Source organism: Parasteatoda tepidariorum, chromosome 1 (genome assembly GCF_982258835.1).
Source record: "Parasteatoda tepidariorum strain Cologne lab strain chromosome 1, Ptep-v5.0, whole genome shotgun sequence".
NCBI lineage: Eukaryota > Metazoa > Arthropoda > Arachnida > Araneae > Theridiidae > Parasteatoda > Parasteatoda tepidariorum.
The window spans coordinates 14,597,587-14,618,229 of NC_141755.1; the positions used below are offsets into that span (position 1 = coordinate 14,597,587).

General features: G+C 29.3%; 1 protein-coding gene across 2 annotated transcripts in view; it reads right to left on the minus strand.

Annotated features, from left to right (window-relative positions):
- LOC107456457 (neuropilin and tolloid-like protein 1) overlaps positions 1 to 20,643 on the minus strand; it is a 324,895-nt gene that overhangs the window by 65,177 nt on the left and 239,075 nt on the right. For both annotated transcript variants that reach the window (XM_043042842.3, XM_071180165.2), the window contains exons 5-6: positions 15,360 to 15,521; positions 7,688 to 7,942 (exon numbers count right to left, since the gene is read on the minus strand). In XM_043042842.3, the coding sequence (XP_042898776.2) occupies positions 7,688 to 7,942; positions 15,360 to 15,521 (417 nt within the window). The remainder of the gene's footprint in view (positions 1 to 7,687; positions 7,943 to 15,359; positions 15,522 to 20,643) is intronic.

Below are 20,643 nucleotides of genomic sequence, written 5' to 3' on the forward strand. Positions count from 1 at the left end.
ATAAATATTTACTTAAAAGTAAATATAACTTATCGAAAAGAAAATATAGATATTTACTGTTGAATAAATGTAAAACAGTGACTACTGTTTTTCATTTTTTCAAGAGTAAATGTATATATGTATATTTATATTATTACATAAAATGTTACATAGTAAATTGGAATCGTGAGAAATTTTTAGTACAATAAATGAACTACCCTTTTACACCTAAGCCCTTAATTTATTAAATATACATATTTATTAAACATATTTATAAAATATAATGAGATAGAATAGATTACAGTAGCAGTGGCTAATGTACCGATCTTCGGTAAATATTTCCACTGCTATTCTGCCGATTATCGACAGCAGCGCCACTTTACAGGAGCTAATCCGATCATGAGTTCAGTTCAGAAATGGTAATGTTATTAAACCTATTTTTGCGTCTGGTATGATAGCGATAACGTAATTCAACCGTAGGGCACGCTATGTACGTGTATACTGGGCATTGGCACTCCACTTTAAAAAAGGACCAATGTATACCTGTACTTAACGTTAAAAAATAAATGTCAGGTATACCGGACAAATGTGTACAGGAGAGTTTTACTTGATGTTAAAAAACATGAGTGCAGAGTATTTCAATTCAGATATAGCTCTTTCTAATTCTTTAGAAGAAGAAAAACATGAACCCACAGAAATTGTGCTCGTTGTGATTATCAAAACTAATAAGTAAATAAATATAAAAAAATCACGCGAGATATTACTTGACATTAGAAAGATGCAATATAATACTGCCGTGCTAGTAACGCTAGACTCTTGAATCCTATCTTCTAATATTAGAACTAATATTATACAAGATTAAATAGTATTCGATCTTACATTCGAACTTTCAAAATTATCATCTATTTCATTACTTTTGGTCGAGCGCTACATTTTTGCGAAAGGTTATTCCATATTATTAATAAATAAACATTTATTTATGAAAGAAAACGATAAATTAAATATTACTTAAAATATAATTTTTAGCCAATGCAATTTTATGCCAGAAAACACAAAAGAATATTAGCAGAAGTAAACTGAGTTCGCGAGTTCAATTGTTGAGTTGTAACTTCTTCACGCTTGTTTACATCGCCATAGTTCCGTCACCGCCATTGTTTGGGGTTATAAGCTAAAATGAAATTTTTAACTTCAAAGGTATTTATGATGTAGTAATTTTTTATTAAACTTTATAAATTTCAATGATAGATGCATAAAACCTTAAAGTAGTATCGTAAGTAGTGTTTTTCTGTAGAAACATTCAGTGCACCGAATCTTGACCTCTTAATTAAAACATTCAGGAATTGATTTAATAAATTTATCAGTAAGTATTGTGATTGTGCTCATTTTTGGCAATGTTCGCTAGTAACAGTTAACTACTCTGTTAAAACGTATTGTCTGATTACAAATAATAAGTATTGTAGTTAGTTTAGTATAGGCTCTTAAAAACTGTGCTTACTTGGTAATTCACATCAGACAGAATTTCACTGCAACAATGATTAAGATAAGGATTAATTCTTAGTAAACAAATTTGCAATGTTAAAATAATTATTAATTAATCGACTACTTTGTAGTTAAAACCATTAAATTTTAGAATGTTTGAAATTATATTCATAAGACCAACAGATTTGCATGTTTTTGATACATCATTAATTATATTAATTTATTGAATGATAGCAAATGGTTAAAAAATAAACAACAATATGGTCTATTCAAAGTGTTTTTATGCTAAATGAGGAACAGTGCTAAAAAGGAGTTAAAATTTTTATTCAGGAAGTTTTTTAAAAAAAAGTGAACATTTCCTATTGGCTCTATGAGCTTATGCAATGTACAAAAATATTTTGATAGTTAAGTGTCATAGCACTTTATCTTTAAAAAAAAATTTAAAAAGTATTGAATTTGATATATTTTTGTATCTGTATATATACTTGAATATTCACTTCAAATAAAAAGGGCTTAAGGGTTTTATACTATAATTTCTTATTTTTTTTTTAAAAAAGAATAAAATTATTACTTAAGAGCGGTTATAAATGAAATATATTTCGATTCTTGCTCGGTGATACTGAGAATTTTGGTGCAGATATTGTTAAGGATTAAATTTTAGACATTTTCAAATTGAATGATTTAAGTTTTAAAGAAATATTCAATGCTTAATAGTTTTAAATTTAGTGCTCTCAATCTGAAGTTTAACTTTTTTTCTCTTATAATTTTAGCTTCGTATGCTGGATTTCGAAGTTTATCTACCAGGAAGGAGCAATTCAATTTTGAGATAGGCTGCTGGACAATGCAAATGTAAAATGACAATCTGGTAGAAAACAAGTTCGATCCTGACAGAAAATAAAACAACTGGCGTGTATATGCTGCTAGGTTCTCTTTAAATCTGCTGGAGCTGAAATTCCTCTTATTTGTTGTTGTGTAGAAGTTTGAAGAAAGGCGCATCCCTGTGTGATTCAATCCTGCTGTTTGTGTGGTATACACATTGTTAACTGTTGTTGGCCGTTTTATAAAATATTTCAATAAAGCAAAGATTCCCCAGTTTATTGCTCTGAAATATAGTTGCACATGAACAAAAAATTGCAATTGAAGGGAAAAAAAAACTTTAAACTGTTAAGTTTTGGAATATTTTTATTATTTAAAAATAATGATTAAAATGATAACCAACAGTTGCTTTTTCGAATAAAAATGAAAATTATTTTATTTAATGACAAATATGTGTTCTTAACTTGTATTTTACCAAAGGATTATCGATATGTTTATATAAAACAATGACGGTAAGAATATATTGCTTTTATAGTTGAGTGAAGTTTATATTTATATTGTGTTTTGCTTTAAAATAAAATAATTAAGTTGTGAAATAATGTTTGCCATGATTTTATTTCACTTATTATTTTATTCTTAACTACTGCATTGTGTAATTTATTCTGAATTTTAGAAAATGGGGTTTGCAGATATGTGTTCATTAATGAAACTTAATAAAATATAATGTTGGAAAATTTTTTATAGTCCTTATAGTAATGTTTAAGAATTATGAAAACAGATATAGTTAAAATTCGGTTTCCTTTAAATTTTCAAGATATCGGAAACAATTTTATTTTAACATCATTGTTAAACATTAACTATAGCTTTTTGAGCATTTATACTACTATCATTGTATTTATTACTTTAATTTTGAATTATTCGGTTCAAATTTGAGATAAGAAGTGTATCTATATTTTCTTATGATGTTTAAAATAATGATAATAGCAAACATTTCTTTGGCCTAATATTTAAAATTTAGCTAAACATTTATTTACATTATTGTAAAAGCAAAAAATTCAAACCAATGTAGAGAAGACTCTTGTTTAAATTTTCATCTGTAAAGTTCTTTGCGGAAGTTTCTTAAATGCCTAACTTAATTTTTTTAATGACTAATTCATCAATACCAGAAACTTGACTGCAGCGTCTGCTTAATTTTTTGAATTCCATTTTCTGAAAAGCTCTGCTTAAAATGTTTACATATTACACCTGCTTTTTCTAAACCTATTTATGTCATAACACATAATCTACATTTAGCGAAATACAAGCAATGGAATTGTTTTAAACAAAAGTCTATTTTGTTATAGCAACGTTCTCAAAAGAGTAATGGATTGTAGTTAAATTTTGATCATTCATACTAAAGGCAACTTTTTAAAGATAATGAAAAAAATGTTATTATTTTTTCGTCTCATTCTTGTATGCAATTATATATTTGTGCAAATTTAATTTAGATAAAACATAATATTTACTCACAGTTTTGAGTTTGCAAAGATTGTTGGTTTAGTACATAACACTTTTAAGTAATTATCGAATTGATGAAAATTTCTGATGTGCCCATAAAAGTAGTTTTTACATACATTTTACAAAAAAATATTAGCAGTTTTCATAATATTAGTTGCTTTCATGATTTAATTCCCTGGAAAAATTTCTACGTTGTGTTTCGGTTTTGTTTCAGGTGTTTTGTTAAATAAAATTTCAGATACTAAAAGAATAAAGCTACTTAAATATTTCTCCATTTAATTTCAGTGAAAAAAGAAGTGGAAGAAAATATGTGTAAATTTGTTGAAGTAAGTAATTTGAATATTTTTAAATTATGTTCTTTATTGTGTCAATAATTACAAGAAATGGAAACTTAAAAATTGAACAATTTTATTTTAAGATTATAAGGGGAAAAAATTTTAAGTCAAAAATTCCACTGAGTTCAATTGTAAATATATAACTTTAAAATTATATAGTGTGGTTTTTATAAAATAATTTCAGAATATAAATAATGAATGATAATTGCGAAATTACAAATGGCTTAATTAATACGACTTTTATAAAGAATGTTTTGCAAATTAACAAATTCAATTAAAATTTTGATAAAAAAGGCTCATTTCTAAAAAAAATTAAGAATTAATTTCTAAATTAATGATTTTAAAATTATTAATGATATAAAATTCATCAGAAAACTCATTGTATGAAGAAAAGAAAAAAATATCAATAAAAGTTGCGATATAGATTTCTTAATTAAATTTGAAATATTCAAAAAAAATCAGCTGAACATAAGATATACTTTGGAGTAAGAAGGAGGAAAATGGATGGTTAGCAGAAATCGCTTATAATTTTATTTTGTATTTCTGTATTGCAAAGTAAATAATGCATGGAATGACATTATAAAACTATTGTTCTATGCTTTACTGCTTCACAGCAATACAGAAAATTAAGTAAAATTATATCGTCGAATTATTCTACTACCATTCATATCTTCCTCTTGCTTACTCCATAAAATAAAAAGCAGCGCAAGATAATATCAGAAAATATAAAATCTAATATTAGATAGTCTCAAAACTAATGCAAAATAATATTATGGCGAAAGCTAGATAATATTAGTTTGATTAGAATCTAATATTATATAATGCAGAGCAATATTATATAATCCAATTATATAATCCAATATTATATAATGTGACCACTTTCATCTTTCTAATATTAGAAGTTGTGCAAGCTAACGTTAGATTTTACGGATTTTCTGATGTTCTCTAATATTATGTGCTACTTGAGCTTTGTGATTGGTTGAAATTTGCTTCAGCATAATAGCAAAATTAATTTTATTGCACCGACTGATCTGTGTAATCGGTTCTTCGGAATAAAAAATACGATCATATAAGTGTTGCAGGAAAATCGTATTACTCAACCACCTCAAGCTTAGCGGAAGAATTCACTTTTTAAAAGGTGGGGAAAGGTAAAGCGCGTGCCAAATTAGGTCTCTGTATTCACTTTTCTCAGATTCTTATTCGCTTCGATTTTTTTTGCCTTCTTCCCCATAATTACTGGAATAAACTCTACCAGTTCCCTTAACTCTCACTTTACACACGCCAGCATGTAATGGGAGACCTATACCATTATAACTTTTATTAATTTTATGCTGATGACTATGCCATAGAAGTCTGGAAATTCACGTGGGAATACTGTATCATACCACATGATTTGACCAATCAGAATGCACCGTTCATTAATTTTTTGCAAACTATATAAGTATAGTTCAATAAAAAGAAGGCTTTAGCGTGCGAAATGTGCTATATTAAAAAAACGTGCCGATAATTCTAGCAGAAGTTGAAGAACTTCTTACATTTTATCGAAATTATCCATGGATATTTTAAATTTTTGTGTATATTAGTATTTTTTGCCTGAAAATATTGTATTTATAAGAAGCCTAACAATTAAACGGAATTCCTTAAGAAGTTTATTCGAGGGATAGGGTTTGATTGATAGTATAGGCTCGCTTCTCAGCTTTTGACGCCCTCTTTTAACTTGACGATGACTAATGACGTGCGCGCAACAGCCACCTGCTTAAGAAAGAAGGAGAAAAAATATAATATAGAGTTTTTAGATAGGGTGGGGCAAAACTCATGAAAAAAAAGAAAACTTAAATATATTGGCGTCCATTAATAAAAATATATGGATTCAGAATTTTCTTTAAGCGTAATCCGTTTATTTTTCCCGAAAAATATACTTTCCACATTGTAAAGGGGAAAGTTCTTATTGAGGATTTTCTTCTTGTTTGTAAGTTTTTTTTTTAGAAGATATTTCCCTTTTCCCATGTTTTTCAGTTGTCACATACTTGAATTTTAAGTAAAACAAATGGGACTACGTGAACGGAAGAAAATATTTAAACTTTAGAACAGGAAAAATTGAATTTGGAGAAAGGCTTAAAATGAGTTGGTTGTTTAAAAATATTTCTCTCATTCTTTAAAGAAGAAGGAAAAAGTGAAAATGATTGCCAATATTTATTACAAATATTTCATTATTTTGAGGTATGGAATTTAAATTGAATTAGTGAAATAAATGATATTGTTTAAAACTAAAAAAACTGACTTTATTTCTCCGAATACTATTTTTATTATCTTTTTGTTTATGGTGATATCAGGGGTTTACAAAAGTTTAAAATATTGGAGCCAGAATCTCAATCCATATCGATTGAATAGAATCATAACTACTTTTTGCTTCATTATAATTTTTTTGTTTGTTTTATGTATGGAAATGCTATTAACATTTATTTTAAAGTTATTATCATGTAAACATTATTAAATAAAATGATCCTAAGTACACTATTTTGACAAAATTTCTACTAGGTTGTTTTCAAGTCATTAAACAATCTGTTATTTTTTATCCATATAATATGATGTATATATATAAATACTTTCACAGACTGTAATACAGAATTTTTCTTTTTTAATACGTATTTTACTAATGATAACATTATAGATTAATTTGGATGTACTGTCGAAATTGTACTACCGACACACATGTTGTGTGAAACGTGTTGGCTTTGTTATTAAAAGCACAGCGCTGTGTAGTATTGCGGTTCGATTCCCGGTGGTGACTTAAGGCTCAATCTATATCAAATCGGTAAGTATTAGATTGCCTGGATAGTTAAAGAAATTGATGCACAATATTGACCCCATTGCTGCTGGTCATGAAATTGTAAACTTTTAATGATACTATATATAATTTTATTTTATAACCGTAGTTTAACAATCGACAAAATTTTTGGGTTTACGACCACTAATTTTTTAACTATCAATTTTGAACCCAAATCCGGAAGACAAGGGAACTTCTGGATCAAGTATTGGGAGAAAGTTGCTTTCGTGGAGGACTTTTTGAAGAAACTAATCCGCATTTGCGCTGCATGGTGAGGAAAACCACGAAAACCTCCCACGGTTAGCCTGATGACAAGATGACCCTAACCCATGATCCATCCACCACTGAGGATATATCAGCACACTGACGTCAGCACTGTGGGCGGTGCGAGGCCGGGTGTGGAATTCGTATCGACCAGCCATCGCTGGGATTCGAACCCGGTTCACTTCATTGGAAGGAAAACACTCTATCCCCTGAGCCATCACGGCTCAATCCTATTTATATTGCGAATGTGTTTCAAATAATAAAAATATAGTTTTTGAAGTTTCAAGATACTAGATTGATTAGGAGGCGAGATATTGAGAACTCATTAGAAACCTGGCAACTTTTCTCTTACAAAGATGGCACGTGATTGACCATTTTGGATTTGATAAGTGAATCAAGTACCTTTTGTATATAAAGTGTCACAAGAATTACATAGTTTAATTTGAAGGACAGGGTAAAAAAAGCTAAAATTTGTAGAATTGTGTCGTACCTTCAATTTTAATGAACTCGTAGATGGCCTTAAAACCTTCGTATTCTATGCTGTCGTCGGAGGAGAATTTGAGCCATAGGAACCTGTCCTTCGATGTGAGCAGGGGCGGAAATTCGTGGCCACAGCACTTTTTGATGAGGGGGCTGTACCCGTGAGGTCCATTCCTTATTTCTAGCCAATCGTATTCGCACGTTGTTGATTCCTCCAGATGAAACGTTTCTCGAAAATCCAGCTGTATAACGTGACCGTGAGGAGCTGCAAAACATTTGAAACAATGAATAGATTAATTGAATTATCATGACTATCAAATAAAATTATCATGACTTTTTTTTTGTTCTATATAGGGGGAAGTGGGGCATCCTTGGACTGGAAGCACCTTTGAACACATCAAATTTTATCCTTGCAGTACCTTAAATTTTAACCTTGAAATTAAAAATGTTGTTCAGATATAAAAACGAGTGCGCAATTGTTAATCAAAAGTAGGGGTTCCTGCTGAACTGAGGTTCGTGGACCCCTTGGGATTTTTCTGTCCTAACTGGAGGATCCATAGTAAACCGTGAGAAAAAGTTATCGCTTCCAAGTATAATAGTAAAATGAAAAAATAAACTTAATATTAAAAAGGACCCGAAACAAAAATAATGGCAAAAATAATTGAGACAAGTGACCAAGCTGGCAGAATATAGCACTTCCATTTTGCAAGAGAAGAAGTATCACAATTTTTTTCCCAGTCTATGTTGAAAACAAATTTAAATAAAGAAACTATTTAGATGCTGAACCTAACATCTCTCTCCAATAATCAAATCTCAAACATATTATTTTATATTCTTACCGTCATTGAACAGCCGACCCCCGTCTTTTGGGTTTACGACAACTCTACATCTTTGTAGTTTTGAACCCAATTCAGAAAACAAGGAAACTTCTGGTCAGGTATTGTGAAAAATTTGCTTTCATGGAGGACTTACCCGGTATTTGCGTTACATGGAGAGCAAAACATCGAAAACCTTCCATGGTCAGCTTGGCAACTTGGGCGCACTCTAATCCGTTATCTGAGGATATTTTTGCGTTAGAGCTGTGGTCGATGCTAGCTGGGTGCGGAATTCGTCTCGATCAGACATCACTGGGATTCGAACCCGGTTCACATCATTGGAAGATGTGCTCTCTTTCCCCTGAGCTACCTCTGTTCTAAACATATTATTTCAAAACTTTGCTAATTAAAACAGCCTTTCATTAATTTAGTTGATTTGATATTCAATTTATAATTTTTGAATTTTCGCTTTATTACCTATTCGTTTAAATTTGACTTTTATATTTCGGATTTCGTAAATAGAGTATGTCAACTACCTACCTTATATTTATTTATTATACGTTTCCTTCATTTATTTAGGAATGGGATGGTTAGTTTATTAAATATAAAATAATCAGCAATTGCAAGTGTCTAAGCATATGAATGACATGGACCCGTATTATTACCAGTGAAAGGAGTCCGAAAAGTTAGAGCAGTCGTGATCTAAAGCATTAAATCAAATTCAACAAATTTCTTGAAAGCTGAAATCTACGCAAAGTAATCTTTATTTTTAACTTTTGAATCGAAGCTTATGAAATAAAGTTGCAGCGTACAATTGAACTTAATTGTTTGAATTCCTTGATAAATATTTAAATCTCCAGTTTTTAATCAATATGCTCATTTTTTGAAATAACCACCTATAGTGTTGTCCTTTTTAAAATTAAAATATATGTGATGAGACACATTTGAATAAAAAAGCTAGGACACTTTTGAACATACAAAAAATGAATGCCAAGTAAATGCAGATTGCGATTAAATATAATTAATTATGAAATTTTCCCATATCTAGTCAATGAATTAAAAAAAATATCATTAACTAATTCTTGAATCACTTTATTTGCGCATTGTTATTATTATTGTTATTGTTTTTAAAAATTAAAACTTTGTATTTTAAGCTTCAAATTGAACAAAAAAAAATGTAAAAAGATAGCATAAACTCTGTTGAAATATGTTTCTGCAAATATTTATATGGCAAATAAAGCAAAGACAGAATGTTTTAAACATTTTTGAAACAGAAAGAAAAAGACTAAAACACAGAAGCAGCAGTATTTCACAAAGTATCTTTCAGATACACAACTGGTATATGAATAAGTTCTTAAGATGCCCATATGGAGAGATTAAATTTACGTAATTGTAATTCGGGGTAAAAAAAAAGCACAAAATAAGGAGAATGATAACAATAGCAAAGTAGTTATTCTTAAAGGCCAAATTTTTGCCAATTGAATAATTTTTTTGAATAGTAAACTAGTTTAAATATGATTATTATTTATATAATTTAACTGTTCAATTTATGATATAATCTCGCTTAGTACTTTTCGCTTTTTTTCTCAGTAGGTTCAGAACTCGTGCTTGATAAAATTAAATTGAAGAAGATTTCATTTTTTTTTAATTTCAACGATAGCTGTATATTATAGTATATTATATACAGCTGTCGTTCTATCAGCTATATATATAGCTATATTTTATTTCGACGATATTGTTTATTAGCTTATAGCTCTCAATGAAAAAGGATTATTACATGTTTTAATATAAATTATTTTATATTCGTTATGTCAAATTAACACAATAATCAACGTAACTCAAGGAACAAAGGCAGACTACGCCACTAAATTAGTATCTCGGAATTTATCTCAAACCATCTATTTATGTTGCTTATAGTTACGTCTTTAAAATGTACTTTCATCGAACTAAGAAACTAAAACAATGGTAAGTGAAATAAAAAATAAAATTATGTACTTATCTGCGAAATTAATGGAGAAATAGCACTAATTAGTTAAGAAGAGAAACAAAAATCGTCAATTATACTACAATGGTGGTCAAAATAAGGAGATGGAAAGCATTTTCGTACATTCATTCGCACATGCAGGATACCACACCGCTCCATGTGTTTGACAATGGTTCCGTGAATGCCCAGAGGTACAGACAGGAGGTCCTAGAGCTCTATGTGCGTCTTTTCAGGGGCGCTGTTGGCACTGAGTTCATTTTTATGTACGACAATGCGCGACCACATTGGGCTCTCATGGTTGATGAGTATCTGGAAAGCGAGGATATTTAACGAATGGATTGGCCTGCCAAATCCCCTGACCTGAATCCTATAGAACATGCTTGGGATGCTCTTGGGAGAGCTATTGCGATGCGCCAACCTCCCCGCAGAACCATTCTGGAGTTAAAAATTGCTCTAGTAGAAGAATGGGAGGGTCTTCCACAAGTCCTCTTTAACTCCCTTATTAACAGCATGCATACTCGTTGTGCATGCTGTCTATCTGTCAGGGGTCACCATACTGGAGGCAACTACTGTACAAGTCTCACTCTTACTGTCATCTTCTATCCTTAAGTTCAGACTACATTGGATTTATTGGCAATAGGTCTTGCCAGTGAATGGCACTTTCATTTTTGTTTTGCATACTTTATTATCATGGAATAAGCTATATCCATACCAAATTTCATTTATTTATATTCCGTATTTTTTGAGATATTTGGGAAAATTTTCTTCCATCTCTTAATTTTATCCACCTGCGTATTATTGATGAAAATGATTCTTGATTAATTTTGGAAATAGATACTAATTGCAATAAAAAAAACTACGTATTAAAAATCAAAATAAATGGAGAAACGTTATATTTTATTTAGGAGAGAACGTTTATTTAGGAGACGTTATTTAGTCTTATGTTTATTTAGGAGAAGCGTGGAAAATCGCCGTGTTTTTCTTGACGCTGATGATACTTAATCAATATTGGTAATAGGTACCAATTAAAATAAAAAAAATGAACTACGAACTAAATAGCAAAATTAATAAAGAAGTGGTACAAATTCGTTTAGGAGAATCGTAAAAAATCGCCCTAGTATTATTAACGCCAATAAGGCTTAATTAATATTGGTAAAAAGTACTAATTAAAATTAAAACATTAGCTGCGTCACAAGTAAAATTACTGGAGAACAGGCTAAATACTCTACGTGCAAAATTAATGGAGAAAAAGTGCTGATTTCTTTTAAAGAAACGTAAAAAGTCGCTATACTATTATTGACGTGAATGAAACTTGATTAATTTCGGTAATATGCACTACTACTATTAAGGCAATTGGTCTAGTTTCATTCGGTACCAAATATACTAATATAGGTACAATAAATCATGTTTATTTGACACCAATTTAAACTGAATCAGTACTTGGAAGTTTTAATATAGATACTGTGGAAAGAGGTTCTTTAGGTCCCCTTAAAGGAGTAAGTACCGGATGAAGTCGCTTGATTGTGGTAAATTTTGACTATCATCAGCAGGAGTCGAGTAACAACATCATGCCAAATGATATCGAACATAGTTTATCTTTATTCTGGTGGAATGAACCACTAAAAATGCGTTTAACTTAATATAATAACGTAAAGCCCATCTTGAAAAAAAAATCCGGATCAAATTACGGTAAAAAGTCTTGACATTCTAGGTGCCGGTACTTTTCACTGTAAAATCCATTTTTATCGGAAGACGTTACGGAGCAAATATCTGATCTACCGTAATTTTAACAGTAGTAATTACCGTAAAATTACTAAATTACTCTAATTAAATAAATATTACTATAAAAATTACGGCATATTTTACGGTTAAATGGAATTTACGGATGATGAATCCAAAGTGCCAGTACTTTGTATTGCAATTTGATGCGGAATTTTTTACAGTGCACCAGGAAGGACAAAATATATAATAAATAAAAAATATCATTATTTAAATTTTATTCGTGGCGTCTGTATATGTCTTTTAGTATAGTGCATGATATTGTAGTGTTGTTCAGTTCTAATATATTGATTGTTTACTTTTTTCACCCCTTACGAGGAACGAGTATTCAGCTAGTGTTCAGTAAAAATTGTTTAGCAAATATTAATATTATTAACTAGTAAATATTTATTTATTTCTCTTCAGATGCCTGACCTTGTTCAAACTATAAGCCGTATTTAAAGAAAAGTTTATCAAAGTTTTATGATGTCTTAGTTAAAAATTTCAATTTCAGTTTTACGTGTCAAAGAAATGCATAAGTATTTTCCTGAACTGTTCAATTTACATTACATAAATTTAAAATTTGAAAATTACCATTTTTTCAATTTTCTTTTCTTCAGAAATCGTTTATTTTCTATACATGAATTTAAACTTGAATATCAGAATATAAATATTTTTTTTGGATGCAGGAGAATAATTTAAAATTCCACAGCTGCTATAAAAATATTTTTAATTAGAAAAAAAAATTAGAGATTCATATTAGCAGTTTGACGCTGATGAGATACCATTGCCCCTTTTATATATTTTTTACCTGATGCTCTAAATACAAACAAAAACACATTTTGATGTTTTTTAATTATAAAAACACCCTAATAGTTAATAAATTGAAATAATTTTTGCGCTAAAACATAAAATTTAAAAAAAGTTGCTACATTTCGTTTGCTTATTTCGAAATTTTATCGATAACTGATTTTGCACATTAAAGAAATTTCAATGGTGCATAACGTTGTCTCTTGGATTTAAATAACTGAAAAAAAAATGCTAAGTTAAAGAATTATTGTTTCGAAGTGAGCCGTGTTTTAGAGATTTTACTTTCAACACAAAATTAGACATTGATGTATTATGTTGTATTTCATAACCATAAATTATTATATGTAATTTTTAAAATTATTTTAACCTAAATTAATACAAAATAGGGAAAAAAAACTATGAAATATATGTCTAATAAAATTTCTACGTCAAAGAGTTAGAGAGCTTTAATCTAAAAAATTTCAAGGGGCTAAAAAGTATATCAGAACTCAACAGTAGGATAACTGAATTTAAATGCTGAAACAAATTTAAGCGAATCATGATTAATTAATTTAATTAAAATGTCTGTATAATGTTGATAAAGATGAGGCTTTAATGAGACTAAAGATTAAGGGATGTGAGTTCTAATTAAGAAAAATTAAACTAAAAAAATGTTTAATGTAGATAAAGATTGAGAGATGCGGGTTGCAATTAAGAAAAATAAATTGAAGAAAGTTTAATGTGGATAAAGATTAAGAGATGCTGATTTTAATTAAGAAAAATTAAATTTTGAAAAAAATGTGCAATGTTGATAAAAATTAAGAGATGCGGATTTTAATTAAGGAAAAGAAAATTGAAATGTTTAATGCTAATAAAGATTAAGAAATGCAGTTGTAATTTGGCAAGCTACTCACTAAGAAAATTCTGACTGAAAATTTCTTACTGAGCAGCTTGCTGAGATAATTTTGATTCATCGATAAATAGCAAACTATCGACATTATAATAACAAATTTGTTGAGCATAATTAATTTAAAATTAGCTTTATTTGAATATTAAAACTTTTTGTGACTAATTTATACGTTTATCATAAACTTTTTTCTAAGTTGTGTATATTTGTAGCAGAATTTAATCACAGACTTAACATAAAAAGAATGTAGCAAAGAGTGTTTAGGTAACTTCGCAGAATAGCATATATTTTTAGAAACTGATTCATTTGGAAAAACCAAATTAATGCCAATTTGAAACTTAAATTTTATGTTTATAATAAAAAATTGACTTTTTTAATTCCTATGTAATTTTAATTCTGTAATAAATTGTCTTAATTCTGTAAGTTTAATTGTATGTAATATTACTCATTATGGTTCTGATCATCAGTGACGGCTTTCACCCTACACGGCTTCAGATTGATAGAAATACCATAAACAAGTATTACCTTCAGTGCCAAGTCAATGATTATTTGAGTGACTTCGCAGAATTGCACTTATTCTTAGAAACTGATTCATTTAGAAAAATCAAATTAATGTCAATTTAAAACTTAAATTTTATGTTTATAATAAAATTTTGACTTTTTAAATTCCTATGTAATTTTAATTCCGGTGAATATATATGTTACTCATTATGGTTCTGATCATCAGTGACGGCTTTCACCCTACACGGCTTCAGATTGATAGGAATACCATAAACAAGTATTACTTTCAGTGCCAAGTCAATGATTATTTGAGTGACTTCGCAGAATTGCACTTATTCTTAGAAACTGATTCATTTAGAAAAACCAAATTAATGTCAATTATGAACTTAAATTTTATGTTTATAATAAAATTTTGACTTTTTTAACTCCTATGTAATTTTAATTCCGGTGAATATATATGTTACTCATTATGGTTCTGATCATCAGTGACGGCTTACAACAGCTCAGCTTCCGATTGATAGGTATTGTAACGTGTCAAGCTATATCAAGCTTGTTTTATTAAAAAAACATTTATTTCTCACCCCGACAAATGCAGAGACGGCATTAAATTACCGTAATGGGTTAATAAGAATCTTTCAATAAAATATAGAAAATACCGTAACGGGTTAGAATAAACTTCAAATTCAAAAACCCACGGTATTGTGCTCAATTTTGATCCCTTTGTCACAATCATATCGTTACTCACGAAATTAAGTAGCCTTAGCTTCTATGAACGTGGACAATGACGTGGGAAGAATTTATTTTAAATACTCGTATATTTGCAGTTGTATATTCAGCTTATGTCCTTTTTCGTTTCTCCTTTATAAATTAAGATCTTAGATACAGTTTGAAATGAATTTATATATATAGTTTAATGAGTGTTATTTACCTTTTAATTGTAGTTCACACCTTGTGTTGTTGGGATAATTGTTAGGAAAATTTGGAGAATAAAACTCGTGTTTTTCTGGATTTCCGTCCGTGAAATTAAAACAAATTTTTTCTTGTTCTAATTTAGTAAGGTCTCCACCATGGAAGCCTTCAACATCTTTACCTGAAAAAAAATAATAACATGGCTTTAGGAATTCAGTTTATCAAGATTAAACAAATTCCTATAAAATAAAATATTATGAAAGGGAGAAAATAAAAGACTTAACAAAATCATGAAGACTTTTTCTCTTTGAGACTGTATTTTCATATAATTGCAATTAATATTCTGTAATCATGTTTAATACTACACTACACCAGATAGAAAAAAAATTCCATTTTATTCCAGGAAGATATTAAAAAACAGTGATAAAATACAATTTAACATATTTAACAATTTAACTTACAATTTAACTCAACACTAGACAAACTAAGGTAAACAACGTTAAAGAGCACAAAAATATTATTAAAAGCAGACAGCTGTTTCGGATGCTCAAAGGGCAACCTTCATCAGTGCAACAGAGTTTAGCACAAAGTGCAGTTTTTAGCACAAAGGTCGCCCACTTGTGTATTTCAACACTAGACATTTGGCATTGAGAAAAGGGGATTCAAGGGTAAAAATTGGATGCTGCCGTATATATATATATTTTTTGTTTTGCTATGTGCTATATATGTAATTCACAGACTCCCTAGAGAAGATGAGATTTTGTTTAATAATCAATGCTTTAAAATTGTAAGTTTCATTGCGTCGTTTTTGTTGGATTAAAACATTAATGTGGTAAAATTATGTATTTATTATTGAATATGTTAATCTGTGGCATTATTAAAGCTGAAAATTATTTCTACCAATTAAAATTTAAGTAAAAAATTTCTGAATTTAAATAAGAAACCTACATTTATAAGCCAACGATTCATTAAACAAATAGCTGCATAACTAAAATACTGGCTTAGGTATTCCAGCTGAAAAAAAATATTTTAACTAGACTATATTGTAAAGAATGATCATGCAAAACTTGGCTAGAACATCAAATAAAATAAATCTGTTGGTAGAGCGTGGCTTTCACGTGGTTTACCCCATTTCAAAAATTACATTTAAAGAAATTCTTGTACAGTGCGTCTAAAAAAAAAAGAAAAAAAAATTGGACCATTTTAAGTTACTTTTGGTCTAATGATCGGATCTTCCCGCTCTAGGACTCATTCATAATGATTCGAGGGGGTGATCTCAAATATACTAATTAATCAGCGCAAACGATATTTTAAGTTACGAAATCAGGCACAAAAGCGTACTTTCTCTGAATAAACATACCATTTTTTTTCAATGGATTCAGATTTTTGACTCCCCAAATATAGGGAGTAGCCGCAATCTGAGAAATATAGTTCCCATAGTTTGATCAGGAAAGTGGTTCAAAGTTTGAACCCCTTAATGTTAATTTTACATTTTGTGTTCTTCGCCATATCTCGAGAACTTTTTATGCGAATTAAAAATTTCTTGCATAAAATTCGTTTATCCAAAAATAATTCCACGTGATAAAAGAAATGTTAGTAAATATTTATTACTTTTTATAATTTTATTTAATAATAGTCGAAAAAATTTTGAATTGAAAGGTATGCAACTGTTTACACATCATTTTAAAGATTGTAAATTTACGTGGCAAAACCCAAACTTTGAGCAAAATGGGTCGAATAGCTTCTTGGTAATCGAATTTTAAAAAAAAAAACTGTAAATTTTACAAGACAGCTTCAGATAATTTGAAAGCTACTCAATCAAATTTTAATAAATTTTATGAAATGATACATTGTTGCCACTTTTAAAACCATTCAGAAATTTAAATTTTCTTAATTTTGTAAGAATTTAAACAATTTCGTTCAGTTTATGCATAGGAATTCTAAATATTTTTTTTTTATCGAGCAATGTCTTGTCAAAACAGTTATCCAATATTTTATTGTTCTGCTGATCTCAATGCTTCTGATTGAATTTTCCTCCACTACCTCTTTGAGTACAAAACGCGAATCAACAGGAAAAGGGAACTTATCTAAGCTGTCACGAGGAGCCCTTCTTTCACAGTCAAAATCGCTGAAGAGAGGGAGCACGTGACAGAGGGGGTTCTGATGTTTGGGACAAAGAGAGACATGGAAATACAGCAGTAGGCTTACTGTATTTTGTGGCTTAGACATTAGTGACTTCACTCGTAATTACGCCTCATTTTCAACGAGTGCATTTTCTGAACGTATAAAAAGAAAAAAAAACTATTTGCCATCAAATTAACATGATATTATAGTAGAAATAGCCTTTTAGGTACCTTATTAATGATTTTCAATTGTCAAAATGATCAATTTGAAGAATAGGTTACTTCCCTAATATTAATTTTTTAAAATTTTATTCTGAATAATCTATCTAAAAAAGAATATTCAAAACTTTTTAAAATATTCTTTTAAATAGTTTAACAATTTTAAAAAACTTATACTCGCTGGATTGTGAGCAAAAATATTCGGAAAGTTTTTTTTTTTACTCCAACTCACACAGTAAAAAAGCAGCTAGATGATAGTTATAAGGTTAATTTTGTAGATTAAGTTTTAAAATTGTTCAAGTTGAAATTTATTTTTTATGTTTTACTTTTTGCAAAAATTCATGAAATTTATTGTCATTACTAGAACGATAAAAGTACGTAGGGCGTGAAAGAAACTGTTTCTTGTATTTTTATAATAAATGTAGCAATTGGGCATTTGCAACTCGAGAAGAAGACGATCAAAGGTACACAGTCACGTGACCTATGACCTCTGCGCCAGTTGATCGAAGCAAGATGGCGTGTTAAAGTAGACCTAAAATTCTCCACGTATTTAAAAATATTAATTAATGTGAAGTTAATTAAATACAACGCCGTACCACACACAGAATTCGTTAAAATACAAATTTTATCGTCTTCATCTTTTATGTAATTTAGATTCATTATTTGTTCAGGTATTTTATTGTAACCGTGTTTTGTTTTGTGCATTTGGCAACGTCGATGTATAATTAGTTTGTGCATGTACTTCGGGCCTATATTTGAGTTAAATAAGAAATATATAGTGAAAGAATCTTTGTGAAACAGCATATAATGTGTCACTTAAGATAATTGATACTGGGGGTAGGCTTACTCGAAATAAAATGGAAAGAGCAGTTGCTAACTTAAACAAATGCCAGGTTTCAATGGCCAATCAGGATCGAGAAACCCACCTACGTTTCTTGCAGACATCCCATTGAAAATATATAACCAATCCCTTTGTAATAAAATTATTTTTAAACAGGAAATGAATATAAAAGGAAAGGAAATTTTGCACATTAAGATTTGACTCATTTTATGTGTAATTTATAGTTTAAAAAACCGTACCTGTATTAAAATTTTGTTTTACAGTAGAATCCCAGTAATTTATATTAAAGAGAGTTTTTTACATAATTTCTCCCCCCCCCCCCCAAGCATTGCGTCTTGTTATTTTAACACGATTGTAAAAGGGAATTCCCCTAATTAAGATAAAGTTATTAACATTTTATTTATATTTATCAACTTAGCATCAAAACCAGATTAAAGTTTAAAGTGTAATACTTCAAAGTACTTTAAAGAGGTGGCATCACTTAGCTGAATTCGTATACCAGCAATGACAAAATTGAAATGAACCTTGACTGTTCATGGGGTACTTGCAAGCGACATAGTGTGGGTATCTCGATTCTGATTGGTTGTTGAAATGTTTCATTTGTTTATGTTAGCAACTATTCTTTCCATTCTATTTCGAGTAAGCCGATCGCATCTAGTATCTGTTCTCTTAAGCCACACGTTCTATATTATTTCACAAAGATTCTTTAACTATATATTTTTTACTTGAGAGGTACAGACACAAAGACAGATACGAAGCTACGTAGAACATAAATAAACAAATTACGTATCGAAGTTGCGAGGTACGTAAAACAAAAATATATCACGGTTACAATAAATTATGTGAACAAATAATAAATCTAAGTTAAGTAAAAGACATAGACGAGAAAGAATTGCATTTCAACAAATTACATGTGTGAAATTAATTAAGGGCGCTGCCCTTAATTAACTTCAGACTAATTAACATTCTAACTTATGTCGATAAACTTAGCTCAACTTTAACGCGCCATTTTGCTTATAAACGATCAGCTGACTCTGACGTCATACGTACAAGTATTCGTGATCTTCTTCTTCTTGAAGTGCAAGTACCCAGTTAAGATACATTTTGCATTTTAAATTTGTTCAATTTTATTATTCCAAAAAGAATATTTTTTAAATTAGAAAAGTTTTTTTTAAGTTTTTTTTGTCTCTCTTAAAAGGAAAATTCACTTAGTATATTAAATTAAACATTTGAAAGGTTTTTTTGCCTTACATGAAAATCACCCGTTTTAATGCATGAAACAAAATATTAATTTAATTGTTGAAGTAAGGATATGAAAGCCAGATGATAATTAGAAAAATGAGTGTGTGTGTGTGTGATCAGAACGATTTATTTTATAAAGTATTAAATCTTTTTCTTTTGTGGTACTATTCAATAGAATGACTTGTCGCTTTCTTATAAATAGTTTTTCACATGGATTGCTCTTAACGTATAGTTTCAGAATTCTGGTAAAAAAAATAAATAGTATCAAATTTATATTAAAGCAAAAAAAAAAACCTCTCTAAACAAATACGCTTATTTATTATTGAGAAAAGCGGAATGAAAAATATCAAGATCAGTTTGATTGCTTTGAGAAACCAAGAGGTCTTTCTACACTATTTACTGTTACCTCTAGTGTTTTGTTTCTGTCTTATCTGCTTCCTTCAGCAATAAAACATGTTTTGCTGTTTTCCAACTCTGATTTTGTAACAATGATTTGTTAGATTTCCGACTGCATTTTTTTCTTTTTTCCAGCTTAAATTACTTTGCTACTCAAACAGCACATATTTTTGTTTAATAACATAAAAAAATTGAAATTGAGTAAAAATCTTGCCTTTTTAAAAACCCATACTTAAACTAAGAAATAATTATTTGTTTTTTCGAAAGATTTTTGAAAAAAGAATTGAGCTGGTTTCCAAATAAAACTCTTCAGTTGTGGTGCTACATTTTTATAGAAAGTATATCATCAACTTAATAAACACCAGACGTTATTGTTTTTTTAAAATCCCTTCATTAAAAAGTGCTTCTTACAAAAACAAAAACTATCACATTAAAACTAAGTATCACACATTTCTCGATGAACAATTTCAATAAAAACAATT